The 18,483-nt window shown below is 34.8% G+C and overlaps 1 protein-coding gene across 1 annotated transcript in view; it reads right to left on the bottom strand.

The window, feature by feature from the left end:
- The window catches only part of PIGK (phosphatidylinositol glycan anchor biosynthesis class K), a 128,920-nt gene that overhangs the window by 63,744 nt on the left and 46,693 nt on the right, over nt 1–18,483 (bottom strand). The window contains exons 7-9 of the mRNA XM_032870135.1: nt 17,123–17,240; nt 16,103–16,213; nt 11,841–12,013 (exon numbers count right to left, since the gene is read on the bottom strand). Of these exons, the coding sequence (XP_032726026.1) occupies nt 11,841–12,013; nt 16,103–16,213; nt 17,123–17,240 (402 nt within the window). The remainder of the gene's footprint in view (nt 1–11,840; nt 12,014–16,102; nt 16,214–17,122; nt 17,241–18,483) is intronic.

Below are 18,483 nucleotides of genomic sequence, written 5' to 3' on the forward strand. Positions count from 1 at the left end.
TCAAATGAAAATTATTAATGTTTGTTTCATGAAGAAACATAATACATTCCCTTTCTCACTTAAATATTTAAATACTATTTATACTACCAAGACAAAATCAAATGTTTTCCATTTCCTATTTTTTATTTTTATGAGAAATTAATTTTGAAATCAGCATTTTTTATTACCTGCTACCTTACAGGAATTTATCTACTAAATATATAGAAAATGCATACATACATATATACATACACACACAAATAGTTTAGGGGCGCCTGGGTGGCTTAGTCAGTTAAGTGTCCACTCAGGTCACGACCTCAGGATTGTGAGATGGAGTCCCATGTCAGGCTCTACACTGGGCATGGAGCCGGCTTAAGATTCTCTCTTTCCCCTTCCCTCTATCCACTCCCTCTAAAAAATGAATAAAAGAAAAATATACTAATATACTATTTATTATATTAGTTTAATAAAAACATAAATGATTTTACTTACAGTTTTTAGGTACATTTTTTGCTTTATTTTAAAAAATAATTGTGAAATCTCTAATTACCAATTAATTACCCCTGAGAAAACAATAATATTCTAATAAATTTAAACAGCCATGCCCCAAAATTGCTATCAGTTATGAAGAATATTGCTGGCAAAGAACTCACGGCCCTGGTTCCTTACCACGTTCATTTTCCCCATGTAGTAAAATTTGTACAGTTTAACACTAACATTATCATATCACAATGAGTGTTCTAAAAGATTGATAGGCTACAACTATGAGCTAATATTTACAAGATAATTATTGTTAAGATAAAAACACAATGAAATAAGCATAAAGTACTGAAATAGAGTTTTGTTTTGTTTTGTTTTTTTAAATCAATTACAGAGGTGCCTGGGTGGCTCAGTTGGTTAAGCGTCTGCCTTTAACTGGGGTCATGATCCCAGGTCCTAGGATCCAGCCCCGCATCAGGCTCCTAGTTCAGTGGGAAACCTGCTTCTCCCTCTCCCTCTGCCTGCTCTCCCCCTACTTGTGCTCCCTCTCCCTCTCTCTTTCTGTGTCAAATAAATAAATAAAATATTTTTTAAAAATCAATTACATAAATATGGGAAGACCAAGCTAACAATAATTCCTGCCAATGAGCAATATGTAGCATGCCTGATAAAAATATAAACCAAGCCATACAAACAGTGCTCTATAGTACACCAAATAAAGATGATAACACTCTTTACCTTCTGCACTGGAAGAGAGACATCATTATGACTGCCCTGAGTTTTACATGCTATACTCTTAAAAAAGGTACTGACAAAGTATGCTTGTTTTTATATACATTATCCCCAATTTTCACAATAACTCTGGAGGGAGAGAGTAGATCACCTTTTCAGAGATAAAATACCTGAGTTTCAGAGAGATTAAATAATGTGCCTGAAGACAAAAGCAGAGAACTAAACCAGAATTTGAATGCAAGTCCATTCCCCTCCATACTCTTTCTACTACATCAGTTTGCCTTAAAGGTTCCTTCTAGCATTAGAAGGTACAATTGGCAATACTTCACCTGTAGAATACTTGAAGACATACCATGATTTCAATAAAAATGGCAATTTCTGAAACAGGGATCACAGATTTATATTATTAATATAAATGTTTTCTGCCTCTTGTTTTTACCTAATAGCTACAACCCTAAAGTGTTATATATAAAAGAATTTTTAAAATATTGAATCCAGTTTTCCCCACTGATCAATTATAAATGAAAACTGCTCTATCTCTATTACTAATTAATCATAATTGATCTTCAAATACACCTTAAGATTTTTTATGACCCCTCAATTTCTTAAAGAATTTCTTTTCTTTTTTTCTTTTTTAAAGATTTTATTTATTTATTCGACAGACAGAGATCACAAGCAGGCAGAGAGAGAGGAGGAAACAGGCTCCCTGCTGAGCAGAGAGCCTGATGCAGGGCTCGATTCCAGGACCCTGGGATCATGACCTGAGCTGAAGGCAGAGTCTTTAACCCACTGAGCCACCCAGGCGCCCCTTAAAGAATTTCTTTTTTTTTTTTTTTAAGGATTTTTTTTTTTATTTATTTGACAGATCACAAGTAGGCAGAGAGGCAGGCAGAGAGAGACAGGAGGAGGAGGCAGGCTCCCTGCTGAGCAGAGAGCCTGATGTGGCACTCGATCCCAGGACCCTGAGATCATGACCTGAGCCGAAGGCAGAGGCTTTAACCACTGAGCCACCCAGGCGCCCCAAGAATTTCTTGATAAAGTATTTAATCATATACCGGAAATATGCCAGAAGAGTAGCAATTCAAAAAGATCTTTTATTTACCTATTTTTTTAAAATTCATTAAAGCAAGACAACTTACATATAGAGAAAATTTTTATCATCCTTTTTTAACCTGAAATTCAATATCAAGTCTTTTTCTTGTTTTTTTGTTTCTTGTTTTTCTTGGTTTTTGTTTTTCTTGTTTCTTGGTATGAAGAAATAACATCACAATTTATTTAAAGATAAAAACTACCCCAATCTTCAGCATTAAAGAAATAAAACTGTTTAATATGGACACACATGTAATTCTACTGCCATCTTCTGGTAAAAAACAAATTCCCAATTCTCCGTAGTACTCCAAATAAGAAACCCACACTTATAAAATAAGTACTTTCTAGTACTAGATTAATAAAGTAGAATAGATAATTTTTGCAAATGGTCAAAAATACATTAAAAATAGAATTCTAGCAATAATTCTTATCAATATTTGTGATATGTTCTCTCACTAATGTGTAACACTTATTAAGCACTTTATTATATTTGAGCACAGAACTAAGAACTTTAAAAGAAAAATAAAAATTAACTCTCTTAATAACCTTACAAAGTGGAGTTATTATTCCCATTAACAGATAAGGAAATTAAGAATCAAAGAATTCATGTGGTCTGTCTGCAGTACACATAGGACAAATGTTCTAAATTCAGGAGCTGACTGATTCCAATGAATTGACTGGAATTTGCTTATTATGCTATAATATCCTCTATTCAGACAACAGACATTAAGTTGATTTAACTCATTTAAAATTCTAAAGCTTAATTTAGTGGAATAGAGCAACAATATTACAATTCATAAGGAGACCAAGAGAGTCGCTGAACTTAGAATCAAAGAGTTAAACCTTTAAGGTCCCACAATCTACTTTCCCAAAGTAATTCATAACCTTATTCCCTAGCCAGCCTGACAGATTAGGTTCTAATGTTCTATTTTATTTTATCTCATTTTTATTTTTTAGATTATTTATTTATTTATCTATTTGAGAGTGAGAAAAATAGAGAGCAGCATGAGTAGAGAACACGAGTATAGGGAGAAGCAGGCTTCCCACTGAGCAGAGAGCCCTTTGCGGGGCTCAATCCCAGACCCTGAGATCATGACCAGAGCCGAAGACAGACACTTAACTGACTGAGCCACCCAGGAGCCCCTAATGTTCTATTTTATAAATGATACCATATCATTTTAAAATTTTTTCAATTTACATTATGTAGATCCTATATGTTTAGTGTTTAAATTAAAATTAACTTTGTTTTGATCAGTTTTAAACATTAATAAACATTAGTTGGAAATTAGTATCCCTAGGAAACATAATATTTACTAATTTCTATTCAGAGAAGTTTTATTTACACAAAGGGATACAATACTATATTCTGCTATATACCTAAACACCGGTTTCTTAAAAGTCATAAACCAACTCAATGGATGTTTTTGTTTAATTGTAGGTAGTCAAATAAATTGCTTAAAAAAAACTGTTCATGGAATGATCGACATATTATTTAAAACTATAACAATAGGGGCACCTGGGTGGCTCAGTGGGTTAAGCCTCTGCCTTTGGCTCAGGTCATGATCTCAGGGTCCTGGGATCGAGTCCCACGTCAGGCTTCCTGCTTAGTGGGGAGCCTGCTTCCCCCTCTCTCTCTCTGCCTGCCTCTCTGACTACTTGTGATCTCTGTCTGTCAAATAAATAAATAAAATCTTTAAAAAAATACATAAATAAAATAAAATTATAACAATAAAAACTTTAATGTATGCAAACTGACAAGAAGGATAATTAAATTATCAGTTTTGTCTTTATAAATCAAATAATCGCATCTAATTTATGCTCTGAAATTCTAATTTAATGAGTTCCTGAATGACTGTAGTGACTAACAGCTATAAATAACAATATAAAATAAATGGGCTGATAAGATGCTTACGATAATACAGAATCATATTAATGACTAAGTTAATCACTTTGAAAAAATAAACTGGTATGCAGAATGGCAGAAAGAAATCCTGTCAACTACTGCTTGAACCATTTTGATAAACCTATGGTTCATAAGGTTTCATAATCATCTTATAATTTCTATAAGCAATATTCAGTGAATTGTTTGATCACAAAGTTTCACATTCTTCAGTCTATTTTGCCCAGCTCCAAAACAGATGATTCTACTAAATGTGTATATTTAAATTTTCATTTGATTTCCTAGTAAACATAATAGAGACTAGAATTCACGTAATATAAGAAATACTAAAATAGGTCCTTTATATTTCCATATAAATTTTGCAATCATTTTGTCAATCTCTACAAAAAAGCCTCCTAGAATTTTGACTGGGTTTGATTTGATCAACACCCAAATTCAATGAGATTCCAGAATACAGTCAATATAAAATTTAATTAGGGAGCCCGGGTAGCCCAGTTGGTTAAGCGTCTACCTTCAGATCAGGTTGGGATTGATCGCACATCAGGCTCCCTACTCAGCTGGGAATCTGCTTTTCCCTCTGCCCCTCTCCCCTGCTCATGTTTTCCCTCTCTCTCAAAAATAAACAAACAAATAAATAAATAAATTTTTAAATATAAAAATTGTACTTCTATAGTTAAGCAACAAATGAAAAGTAAATTTTTAAAATATCACTTAAAACAGCATCAGAAACAAAGACAGCTAGGAATAAATTTAATGAAAGGGGTAGGAAACATCTACACAGAAACTGTTAAACAATAAAGACAGAAACTATAGGAATTCTAAATAAATGTAGAGGTATGTTTAGGGATCAGAGGATTCAATATTGTTAAGGTATCCACACTCGTCAAATTAATATAGAGTCAATCCAATCCCAAACAAAATCTTAGCAGTTTTTTTTTGTTGTTGTTTTTTTTAAAGAAACTGACAAACCTGGGTGGCTCAGTAGGTTAAACATCCAACTCTTAGGCGCCTGGGTGGCTCAGTGGGTTAAGCTTCTGCCTTCGGCTTAGGTCACGATCTCAGGGTCCTGGGATGGAGGCCCATATCCGGCTCTCTGCTCAGCAGGGAGCCTGCTACCCACCCCCCTTCGCCTGCCTCTCTGCCTACTTGCAGTCTCTCTCTCTGTGTCAAATAAATAAATAAAATATTTTTTTAAAAAGCCAACTCTTGACTTCGGCTGAGGTTGAGACTGAGCCCTGCATTGGGCTCTGCTCTGGGCATGGCCTGCTTAAGATTCTTTCTCTCCCTCTCCTTCTGTCCTTCCCCCACTCCCTTACAAATAAGAAAAGAAACTGACAAACTAGTTCTAAAATTTATATGGAAACACAAAGGATCTAGAATAGTCAAAAGAACCTTGAAAAACTGGTTGTATGGTGTATATAAACTGATGTCAAAACTTAGTGTAAAGATATGTAGTTCAATACAACAGAATAGAGCCTAGAAACAGACTCACATATATGGTGATCAGGTGACTTTTTACAAAGGTGCCAATATAATCCAATAAGGAATTCAATCTTTTCAATACATGGTGCTGGAATAACTGGATATACATATGGAAAAAATGAACTCAACTCCTGCTTAACACTCCACTCAAAACTTAAAAGTAAAGCATAGCCTAAACATAAAAGCTAATACTATAAAACTTCTAGAAGACAATAAAATAAAGTCTTTGTGACCTTGAATTAGATTAAGAATCCTTGCATGAAGGACATTAAGCATAAAAGAAAATATTGATAAATGAACTTCATCAACATTAGATCTCTTGTTTTTCAAAAGATATTAAGGATAGAAAAGGAAAGACAAAGACTAAGAAAAACATTTGCAATTCATATATCTGACAAAAATACTTGTATCCAAAATGTGCAAAGAAATCTTATAATTAGGAAGAAAGCAAATACCCAATTTTTCAAAACTGAGCAGCCTTGAATAGACACTTCGTGAAAAAATGAATTACTAATAAGCACATGGAATGATGCTCAACATCCTCAGTCATTAGGGACATGCAAATAAAAATCATAATGATATTTCTACATACCTACTAGAAGAGTTAAAATTAAAAAGACAACCCCACGTATAATTAAGAATGTTGAACACTATTTGTGGGAATGCAAAATGGTACAGAGACTAATGGAAAATAGTTTGAAAGTTTCTTAGAAAGTTAAGCATGTGCTACCATATGACCCAGCAAACCTACTGATGGGTATTTCATTCAAGTAAAATGAAAACTTATGTTTGTATGTAATGTTTATAATGGCTTTATTTATAATTGCCAAAAACTGGTGGGCGAAAACAAATGTCTTTCAATTGATGAGTGGCTAACCTGAATCCCATCTATCTGTAGTCTGTGTTCCTCTTTATTGCTGAAGAGCATATAGCAATAAAGAGGAACACAAACTACTGATACATGTAACAACAGGGATGAACCTGAAATCCATTATGCTAATACAAGAAGCCAGACTTAAAAGGGTACGGAATATGATTCCATCTATATGACAGTTTAGAAAAGGTAAAACCATGGGAATAGAAAAGAGATCAGTGGATTCCAGGGATATGAGTAAGGGCAGAAAAGGGAATAAGGATATTTCTTGTGGTGATGGATGAGCAAGGAGATTATCTAGCTGTATACATTTGCCATATACTCAAAAGGGTGATTTTAATGTAAATAAATTATACCTCAATTTTTAAAAATTCAAAACAGTTGTTTTCAACAGTTGAACAAACTACAACTATACACAATATAAATGAATTCCAAAAACATAGTATTAGGAAAAGAATCAAAACATAATGTTTAGGGATACATGCTTAAGTGATATAAAATGAAAAGCAAGAAAGTAAATTCCATAAAAGTTAGGGACAGTGTTTAACTTTGATAGGGAGTGAGAGGACAGAGATTGGGAAGGGCACAGAGGTTTGGGAGCTGCCAGCATTATTCTATTTCTTTTTCTGGTGGTTACATGAGAAGTAGAGTTTTGTGAAAATTCAATGAGCTATCATTTATATTTTATATGCTTTAAAAAGAAAGCAAGTCAAGTAGCTCAAGGTAAATTATAAAATAAAATAAGAATATGTAGTTCTTAGAAGTATGAGGCATTCCTAGATACATATCTTGGCTTCACCATTTGTTAGATGTGTGACTTTAGGCAAGTTTCCTAACCTTTCTCAGCCACAGTTTACTCACTTACAAAATGAGGAAATTATATCTGCCTCATAAAGTTATCATGTGAATTAAAATGACATTAATATAAAGGATATCTGCCTAGCTCTCAAGACCCTTTTGGGGGACTTATACACATAAGGTGGGCTCCCCAGAAGCCCTGATTTTGTGTCCTACGACCCCACTACTGCCCAGCTGGACCAAAAGTGGATACCTGACCCAAGCTGGCTAATGATGATGCCTCCAGGAAGCCTGGAATCGGGAATGAGCAAGTTCATTCTCTATCTGCGCTTTATCATCAACAGAAGAGATATAAATCTCTAGAGCAGTGGTGTGTACACATTCTGCCCCACAAACGGCCAGAGCAGCAGAGGAAGAAAAGATTAAAACAACAGGGAGATGGAGAAAGTGCTGCCTCCGCTTCTGACTGACACCTGGTTCCTATTTCCAGGCCCTTCTTGGGGTCAGTCCCTGGGATCCATAAAACACAGAATTATCTGTATAACAAATATCCTTAAGGAAATAACACAGCTCAGGCTAGATCCCATTATTTACAACTCAACAGTTCTAGCTAATGTGTCATATAAAGCATGAAGCACATAGAAAGGGCTCAAAATATTATGACTGTGGCAGCAACTGTCTGATCTTTGATCTACCTGTTGGGGGGACTTGTTGAACAAGCCCTTGAAAGAGGCCTGTTCTGGTGTTCAAAACATAAACTGACCTTGAGGAGGCCATATTCTACCCCTCTGTTGGAGGTCTGTAAGAAATCTGTAAGAAAAAAGTCCAGTCTCAAATTTCCTGCTAGACTCAAAAAAATTCGATTGCTAAAGACTGCCTCCAAAGAGAAAGAAATTCTAGTATAACATTAAAGTTACAGCAACAAAACATTCATAAATAGAATCAAGTGCCCAAATTTAGAGCCTAAAGCAAAAATCAGACTAGGTAAGTTAATACTGTCCTGGATTCCCTTTTTTCTTGGGCAATGCCTACTAAACTTAGATTTCTACATTTTGTAACACTAAAATGTGCCTATGTTTTGACATCCACAAGTTAGGGGCTCTTTCCTCCATACAGTAAGGGCACAAAACTGGTAATCTGAATGATGCTAACATGGACTTATCACTAGATTCTATAAAGCCCAACTCCTTCGGGAGCACAGGCTATTGTCTACCTACTTATCAAAAGCCAATCTATGTATACTCAAATGAAGCACTGTAGAACAAAGTTACATAAGCGAAACTTCCTGCAATCAATCCTTATTTTGTGCCATCTGTTCTTGCAAACAAATTAATCACACAACTACAAAGACACCTGCAGAAACAAAGTGTTGTCATTAACTTCATGACTGTACCTTACTCAATATCTGTTTCAGAAGACACATAACAATATCATATCATAACATCAATTTTATGTACTAAGTAAAGTTCCCCATCATATCTGAGTTTAGTCTAGTATACTTTTGTATGCAAAATATGAAATATGAACAGTCTGAATGAACCAACTCCATTGTTTTCCTAACATGTAAATGGTAGTATTTTTAAAAGCATAACTGCCAATTTTAGTAATAGTGACTGTATTGACATTTTTAACCTAAGATCTGAAAAATACATATATATTCTAACCCATAATTTTCTTTCTTTCATTTTTTTTTTTTATTTGACAGAGAGAGAGATCACAAGCAGGCAGAGAGGCAAGCAGAGAGAGGGGGAAGCAGGCTCCCTGCTGAGCAGAGAGCCCGATGCGGGGCTCGATCCCAGGACCCTGAGATCATGACCTGAGCTGAAGGCAGAGGCTTAACCCACTCAGCCACCCAGGCGCCCCAAACCCATAATTTTCTTAATAAAATACTTTTGTGATATCTGGCCTCTCATGAATGTAATTTTCTCTAAACAAATATCTGATTGCCATTTTATTTGCATATAAATACCACCTACATACAACACTGATAGCATCCACTTAAAAATTCCTGAATCATGCTGGAAACTTAATTTTCTTAAATTAACTGGATAACTTATACCAGTGATCATGAAACCATCTGTACACAATATTCTAAATAAAATTTATTTATAAACACTAGAGGGTGCTATAATTCAACTGTGCCTGGTGTCTGGCTCTGATGCTCAAAATTTTCTCCTCGATTAAAGATAAATTAAGATAATTTTCAGCACCAACAGTTTCTGCTCTGGAACTAATACATGTAGATAATTTATAAGACAAAATTCCACTCTTCCAGAATATATAATGAAACCCATCAGATTCCACTGAAATCATTTTTATGTATACTTACTGCATATTTAATATTGTGTTAAAAGGAGAGAACAGAAAATAAGTCAGAAGAAGTATAAAGATGGTCTCAGCCTTTTAAAGTAAATTAATTCAGTGTTTATATGGTTAAGAGAAGATGTATCTTACAATCTCATAGGCTTGAATTCAAGGAAAATTACAAAATAAAATTGGTAAAAGACATATTTCAATTTTAGTTGCTAAGTATTACATTAGGTTTAGCTATTTTACAAGGGCAATCTGAAATTCAGTATTTAAAATAACAAATAAGGGGCACCTAGGTGGCTCAGTTGGTTAAGCATCTGCCTTCAGCTCAGGTCATGATCTCAGGGTCCTGGGATCGAGCTCAGTGGAGAATCTGCTTCTCCCTCTCCCTCTGTCTCCTACCTCCTGTTCATGCTCTGTCTCTCTCTCTCAAATAAATAAATAAAATCTTAACAAATAAAATATAATAAAATAAATAAAACTGATATTGCTGTAGAATGTCATCTGATGTCTTAAAAAAAAAATTCTGAAGCCAATATCGATAGGAAATGGAAAAGAAAAGGTCCAAGGCTTTGAATATCCAGAATAGAATGATTAATAATAATATCAACTTTAAATCTTCAAAAAAGATGCATTTTGTGCTAGTTTTTTTTATCTCTAAAACATTTATAAGCTCAATTACACAAGTCTTGGAAATTTTCAAAACTGAGAGTAATTTATGTTGCCAGTTACCAGTCCAGAAAAGTTCATAGGAGTATGAGTTTCCAATAGATAGCATTAGAGAATCATAAATAACACCACAGTTTAATGCTAGTAAAACACATCATCTATTTCAAGAAAGAGGCTATAAAATGAGACACTACTGAAACCTAACAAAGTATTTTGCCTTTAAAAATGTTTACAGGAGGAGCGCCTGGGTGGCTCAGTGGGTTAAGCCGCTGCCTTCGGCTCAGGTCATGATCTCAGGGTCCTGGGATCGAGTCCCGCATCGGGCTCTCTGCTCAGCAGGGAGCCTGCTTCCCTCTCTCTCTCTCTCTGCCTGCCTCTCTGTCTACTTGTGATCTCTCTCTGTCAAATAAATAAATAAAATCTTTAAAAAAAAATGTTTACAGGAGAAAAATATAAATGAAACATTACACATATTTCTAAAATTCACATACCTCAAATCAATTAATTTTTCTCAATCTCCCTTTCTCCAGGTTTTGCACTCTCTCATACACATCTGTACACACATCTACATATGTGTGCATGCACGCACATTCACTGCACACTCACACCATCTGCTCCCCAAAAGAGGAGTATCTGGTGTATACCTCCCATCCTTCCCCCTAATGAATTACCAAGAGCCCCCAAATAAAGCAGAAACAGTGGTACCTGTTGATGAGAGGGTCACTCCAAATTTACAACAGCTCCAGATAAACTGTTCCAGATTAACAGAATATAAAACTAGAGAAAAGCCAGAGATACCACTGACCCAGGCTCATAAACGACCCAGACTGTAGGAACCAAAATATACGGCAGTCAGAGAAGTAACCAGATTGCTGGAACCCACAGAAATTCTGAACATGGAAGCACTGTTTTATAGTCTGAAATATGTATTTGAAATATGACTTTTGGCACTCGCTTCCCTTTTTATGTTTATCTGTCTTACATCTGCTGGATTCCTAGGGCCCTTATTACACCCTAAATGACCAGCTGCCAACTTCCCGATTCAATGTCACTTCAGGTAACCCATTCTACTGCAATAGGTCAAAGCATATACACTCATTAGAGTATTAATGTTTGAAACATTCACATATCTGCCCTTTCATGAAGGTCTTCTGAACTATTACACATACCTCCACTAATGAAAAGTATGGCTCTCAGCCAGTTACAAAGAAAGTTTTATGCCTTTTGAGCAAGCCTCAAATCACTACTATGAACATTGTATTTTGGAACTACAACATAATCCTAATCATGATCGTAGCTTCCGCCTAATATTTATAGCTTTTGCCCATAAACCTGAAAAGCGTAGGGCCTACATAAAATGAAGATTGGGTAGAAATGTGTAGTTTTATTAAGAAACACCAACGTTAAAAAAAAAAAAAAAAAGAAACACCAACGTTCATCTCAATATTATGTAACATCATGTTACATAAAAATTTATAAATCATGAGACTAGAATATTCTAAGAAAATAGTAATTTAAGATAAATACCTGCTTTCCATGATTTCTAAATCTGGTTGCAAACTTATAGTCTCTGTTGTAATTTCCACTTTCCGTACACTTCCAAAAAAATCAGTTATCAAGACATTTTTAGGATCCCTCTGAAAAAGGTCAGTGCGATGTCCAGGGGTAGACACACAGAGACTTCTAGGACATACCTGAAACTGAAAAACATATATATAACAATAATAAATACACACATATACATACAACTTTTATCAATTCAATAACACAGTAAAGTAGACTATAGTGTATTTTTTTAATGATTTATTTATCTATAAGAGAGTGAGTGAGTGAGTGAGTAGGGAAAGGGGCGGAGGGAGAGGCAGAGAATCCTAAGCAGACTCCCCGCCAAGCATGGAGCCCAAGATGATGCACAATCCCATGACCCCAAGATCCTGACCTAAGCCAAAACTAGGATCAGATGCTCAACTGACTAACCCACCCAGGCACCCTGATTATAGAGTATTTTTAAAGCTCTCCCAATCTAAAGAAGCTTCTGGTTTTAAAGATTAAAGTTTCTTTGCTACAGTAGTACTTGATATTCTAAGAAAGCTATACAGACATTAGAGCAGGTGACAAAAAGGGAAGCAGACCAGGGAGGGGAAAAAAACATGCATTTTTTTGGATCATATGCTACAAAATATATTTTGAACTTTTAAATTTACCAAGAATTTATATGTAATACTATGAAAAGAGCTGCTTTTTTTCTGCATCTACATTCATCTCAGTGGGCGGCAAATTTCTTAGTTTAGCCATAATGAAAATAAATCCAAAGCACCTCCAGACACTCTAGTCCTCAAAGAATATAGCCTGAAAAACCACAACTTCACAGAGATCTCACACAGGTCTCATGAAAATGTCTATGTTAATCATATCCCCAATATTCCACATCAGTGAATTACCAGGGATAAACATGTACTCATTCACTCAGCAAAGCAGATAAAACATCTACTACGTATATTTCATACTGTTACTTCCACAAAGGATACAAAAGTTGACAGAACATGGTCCTATCTTCAAGGCCTTAAGTCAAGTCAGAGAAGAATAAACATAGAGAGGTAGGGGAAAAAAGGTGACAGGTTCTACTTCAGAAAAGGATAAACTTCTCATAGTCTGAGGATAAGAAAAAAGAAAGAGTGGGATTTAAGCTACATTCTGAAGGAAAAGGGAGATTACAGATGGGAAATAACATTCTTAAGGAGCAGCTGCAAAGATGTGTAAGGCAAATAACCTAGTTTGGCAAAAGCACAGAATATATGAAGAAAACCATGACAAGACTGCAGTAAGGGCCTACAGCCCACAGTACTTGCCCACCTATGGAGACAAGATGATATATACAGATAATTACCAATATGATGGGAGATGGGTAGAGAAGGGCAGAGTAGCTAGAATTTATGAAACTAGTGATCCAAGCACTGTGTGAAGCAATTTATAGATACTCTGATTTAAACTACTAATAACTGTGAGGTATATTAAGATTATCATCTCTACTTAAAACTAAAGCTCAAAAAGATTAAGTCACTGGCCTAATATCACAATACCTTCCTCATTTAGGAAAACAATAAAAGAAAATACAAAGAAGAGATCAGAATATAAAGAGGCAGTAAAGGCAAAAAGGATGGGGAGAGAGTAAAATGCCAAACATACTTTAGAAAGGGAAATGCCGAACAGGAAGGACAATACAGATTGAAGGTTGAAGAAACATAGAAAAAAAATAAAACAAAATACACAAAGACTGAAGTCCTATGTATACTGAAGGCATTCCTGTATGAGCCAGCAACTTGGTGGGCTTTCTTAAGTACCAGTAGGAAAAGCATAGGCAAATGAGCTTGGGAATAAGATAAAAAGTATTACCTTCTCTGCTGCTAAAATGAGTATACTTCCACTTTCTATGAAGTTATTCTTCCTTCAAGATATTTTATCCTATCAATATGATTTCCTTAGCCTCAGCAACATTAATTTCTAGTAATCTCCTTTATTTACAGAATCCTCACACTCTAGCCAGATTATATGCTTACTACTGAAGACAAGGATTCCGAATTCCATGCCTCTGCACGTATTCCATTTTCCTAGAATATGCTATATTTTGCTTCTTTCAAACCCAAAAATCTACTTCTCTCAAGAAAAATTGTAAACACCAAACCCATTATATTTAAAGGAACCATACAAATGTGCATGGTTGTCATGTCCTTCCATTCATTACAAATATTCACTGAGAACTATAAATATACCAGGTACTATAATTCAATTCTGTAGGTAGTGAGAAGCATAGACAATGGTCCATTTACTTTTTACTTAAGAACCTCAAAGCCTCAAGGGAATGTCACAAATATAAACAATTACAGTACAATACTAAAAGCATCTTAAAGGTACATAGCAACAGTTACACAAAAGAAATAAAATTACCTGGAGGATCCAAAGACTTCATTTAATAGGTGATACTCTATAAATGTGCTTTTCAGCTGTTACCAATGACACGATAAATTTTTAAGTGGGCAAGGACGACCTTTTCTAATGTTGCTGCCCACGAAGCTCCTAATATTGTACTCTGAATACAGCTGATACCCAACAAATTCCCTATACACACATAATCCAACAGAATAGGTATAATTCCACAACATCTTAAGATATATCGAATCAATAGAATATTTAACTTTGAAAAAGTGGATCATTCTTACTGAACAAGATTAAAATAACCATCATTCAATTAAAAAAACAGAAGTAGGGAACAAGATATTAGTGAGAAATGTTTATTAAAAACTGTACAGCAATTGTGGGAAAAAATAAACACATAAAAAAATAAGTTTCTTCAGTCTTTCCTATATGATTTCAAAGGAAGAAGTTATTTTTTTTAAAAAATCCATTAGACATTTGAAGTGTGAGGTGCATATATTGTAAACTTTTGAGACAGTATATCACGTATTAAATAAAATATACAATATATAATTAAAAATGGGAATAAATCTAAAAACTAAAGTAACTAGAATTTAGGTGACTATAGTTTTCTTACAAAGTAGTATTGTAACAAGTTCACATTAAGATTTAACAGGCATCAAATATATAATCTCCAAAATGTAGCAGGTAATCCTATGTTATCAAATATAACAGCTTGTAACAGTGATTTTTAGAATTTTGCAGAACTTCTTTAATTAAAAAAATCATCTAAAACATTTCTATATGATAAAAGAGATCAATGCAAAGCTGCTTGGCTGATATGTGAGTTCCAAGCCCAGTCTACTTGGCCTCCCTTTCATTCTGAAGCTCCATGAAGGCAGAGACAGTGCCGGTCTCCTTCACTAGGATAGAGCCAGTGGCTGGCACTTAGCCCAAACTCAAAAAATATTTATGAATAAAAGAAAAGGGTATAAATTAATGAAAAAAAGAGGGTAAGTCATAGATGTTCAGTAATTATCCAATCTAGAATCGCTATTTCAAGGTTTTTTATTAGGCCTACTTTCAATAGCAACTTCAAAGTAGATTTATTTAAGGATCCAAGCAGCACAGAAAAGCCAGGAAAAAAAGACTGAACTAAGTTCAAGAAACCTCATCAAAACACTGTACTAGGGCACCTGGGTGGCTCAGTCAGTAAAGCGTCTTCCTTCAGCTCAGGTCATGATCCCAGGATCCTGGGATCAAGCCCGGAATCAGGCTCCCAGCTCTGCGGGGAGCTTGCTTCTCCCTCTGCCTCTACCCCTCCCTTTGCTTGTGTTTTCTCTTTTGCCCACTCTCTCAAGTAAATAAATAAAATCTTAAAAAACAAACAAACAAACACTGTACTAGAAGTTGAAGGATGGACAAAAAAAAATTCTTCCAAGAATGCCCTATTACTCACACTCAGTAAGTTCAAAAAAGGCAGACTACAATAAATGGTAGACGAGAAATAAAGCTCTGAAAAATTTATTTATCTTACTTAAATTCCAACAGGGAAGAACTATGGGAATATTCCTGGAGGAGGCACGATCTGATTTGACACCCAAAGTATAGGTAGAATTTCAGTGGATGAATCTAAAAAAGTACATTTCTGGTAGAGAAAAGAGCATGAGCAAATGAATGAAAGTAACAAGTTAAACAGGCTAAACTTTAGGCCTCCTGTAGTAAAGAGAGAGAGATACTATAGAGGGAGATTCAAAACAGTTTAAAAGGCTACTGTTCAACGGAAGAAACAGTATCCTGGCAGTACAGGGAATAAAGGACTTCACTTATCAATTAAGCATACCTATGTGCTTTATTCAAATCAAGGAAATACTTACAAGGTCATTCATATTCGTTTGGCTAGCTGGATTAATTTCTTCCAAAAATTCCAAGACATAAAATGTGTATCTATCCATAAGGTGGACTCCAATTGCAGGATCAGGTTGATGCTATGAAAAAACAAAGCATATACTATGGCATATTATTCAGCCAGAAAGAAAAGAAAAGAAACAAGAAAGAAAGAATGAAAGAAAGAAAGAAAAAAGAAAAGAAAAGAAAAGAAAAGAAAAGGAAGGAAAGAAAGAAATCTTGCCATTTGTGGCAACATGGACGGATCTTGAGGTCATTATACTAAATGAAATAAGTCAGAGAAAGACAAATACCATATGATCTCCCTTATATGTGTAATCTAAAAACAACAAGAACAAAAACCAACCTTATAGATACAGAGAACAAACGGTGGTTGCCAGAGATGAGAGGCGGAGGGTAGACCAAATGGGTGAAGGGAGCCAAAGGGACAAACTCCAGTTATAAAATAAATAAGACATGGGATATAATGTACAGCATGGTGGCTACAGTTAATAATACAGTACTGCACATTTAAAAGTTACTAAGGAATTATACCTTAAAAGTTCTCATCACAAGAAAGAAAAATTCTGTAACTATATATGGTGTCTTTTTTTTTTTTTTTTTGGTCTGATGATAAATGTTAACTAGACTTATTATGATTATTTTGCAATATATACAAATATTGAATCATTATGTTGTACAGCTGAAACTAACACAATATTATAGTCAATTATACATTTTTATAATTATTTTGTAATTGTAATTTTATAATATTTTTAAAAGTAAAGCAGAAAAAAGAATATATGTCAAACAACATCATTAAAAGAAAACATTTTAAAAGCAATCAAAATTTCCTTCTAAGGTATTAAAAAGTCTAAGAATAATGTGTGTGTGTGTGTGTGTATATATATATATGTATATATATATATTCATAAAGCATATAAGTGATTTCTAAAATAGCTACATATTCCAAAGACAATGCAGTTTGCAAATGGGAAATATGCACCTACCGAGAGTGAATCTTCTCCCACTTGGCTACTAGCTAAAGCCATTATGTTAGGAGAATAGAATCGTTCATACATGGATGCTCCTTGACAAGTATCAATAATAAACAGTAACTCGTTGTAGCTGAAAGAAAAGTGGTACTATCTTTAACATGAATAATGCTGTTAATCAAACATTAACTGATATTTTTACATTACTTGCATAACATAAGATGTTTAAGTCATATCTTAGTCATTTTATTAGTTAAAAATTTGCAAGTTTCAGAATTCCCAACACAAATTTGACATTAGAAATATTAAAGCTATAATCTTGTCCAAGGAAACGACCTCAACAGGTTGTACCACATAGTGGCTGCCCCAGTTATTTCCCCTTCCCTTATCTTGGCCACATGATTCAGAATCCAAATGAATATTCAATTCAAGAAACACTTATTTGGCACCCAGGCTGTCCTAGAAAATGAGCCAGATTCAGGAAAAAACATACAGGACTTAGTCACCATACTCAAAAAGCTTAAAATCTAACTGGAAAAGAGACACATAAACATTTAACCAAATGGAATGTGGTAAGAATCACAAATAGTTACTAGAGCCTATAGTATGTATCCCCTAAGCTGGGGATACAGCAGTCCCTGTCCTCACAGAGCTTAGAGTCTAATAAAGTCCAAAGTGCTCTAACAGCACTGAGAAAGGAAGAGGGGGGACTGTAAAGAAAGGCAGGTCAGAGAAAGGTGATGCCTGGCCTGGGCAATGAAGGGTAAGTTATTTTAACTAACAGAGAAAGGAATAGCACATTCCAAGAAAGGAATAAGGTTCTACTAAGGGAACTAAATTTGAAAAAGTGTAATTGTTTTAGAAAAGAGGAATAGTACTATATAATGAGAATTTACAGTAAATTTGGGGAAATGGAGGAAATTAGTTTCAAAAAGGTATGGTGGGGTCAATCTATTTACTACCTCATATGAAGTATGGATCTCATCCCTGTTAAGTCTGAGGAAGACAAACAGGGTTTTTTTCAAGTGAAAATAACATAATCGGCTCTGTATTTTAGAATGAGCTGCCTAGTTGGTGAAAGTAGGGAGCAGATACATTTCTCAAAGGTTTCGCTCAGACACCTGATCTAGGTAAACAGCTAACATTGCACCTAGAAAAGAAAGTGAGCAATCTGGCGCCACAATATCTAAGCAGATGATAAAAGGAAGAAGTCATATGATGTATTTGTTCTGAGAAAAAAATCTGTGGACGCCCCTGAGGGTCAGAAACATCTACAGTTTTGACGGGCAGTACAGTAAAATGACTGGAGCACTTAGGAATGAGTCTTAGTGCTGGACTTACTAGCTGTGCAAAATCTGGCAAGTTAATCTATTTAT

Source organism: Lontra canadensis, unplaced genomic scaffold, assembly GCF_010015895.1.
Source record: "Lontra canadensis isolate GAN:19392208 unplaced genomic scaffold, GSC_riverotter_1.0 scaffold40, whole genome shotgun sequence".
Lineage (NCBI taxonomy): Eukaryota > Metazoa > Chordata > Mammalia > Carnivora > Mustelidae > Lontra > Lontra canadensis.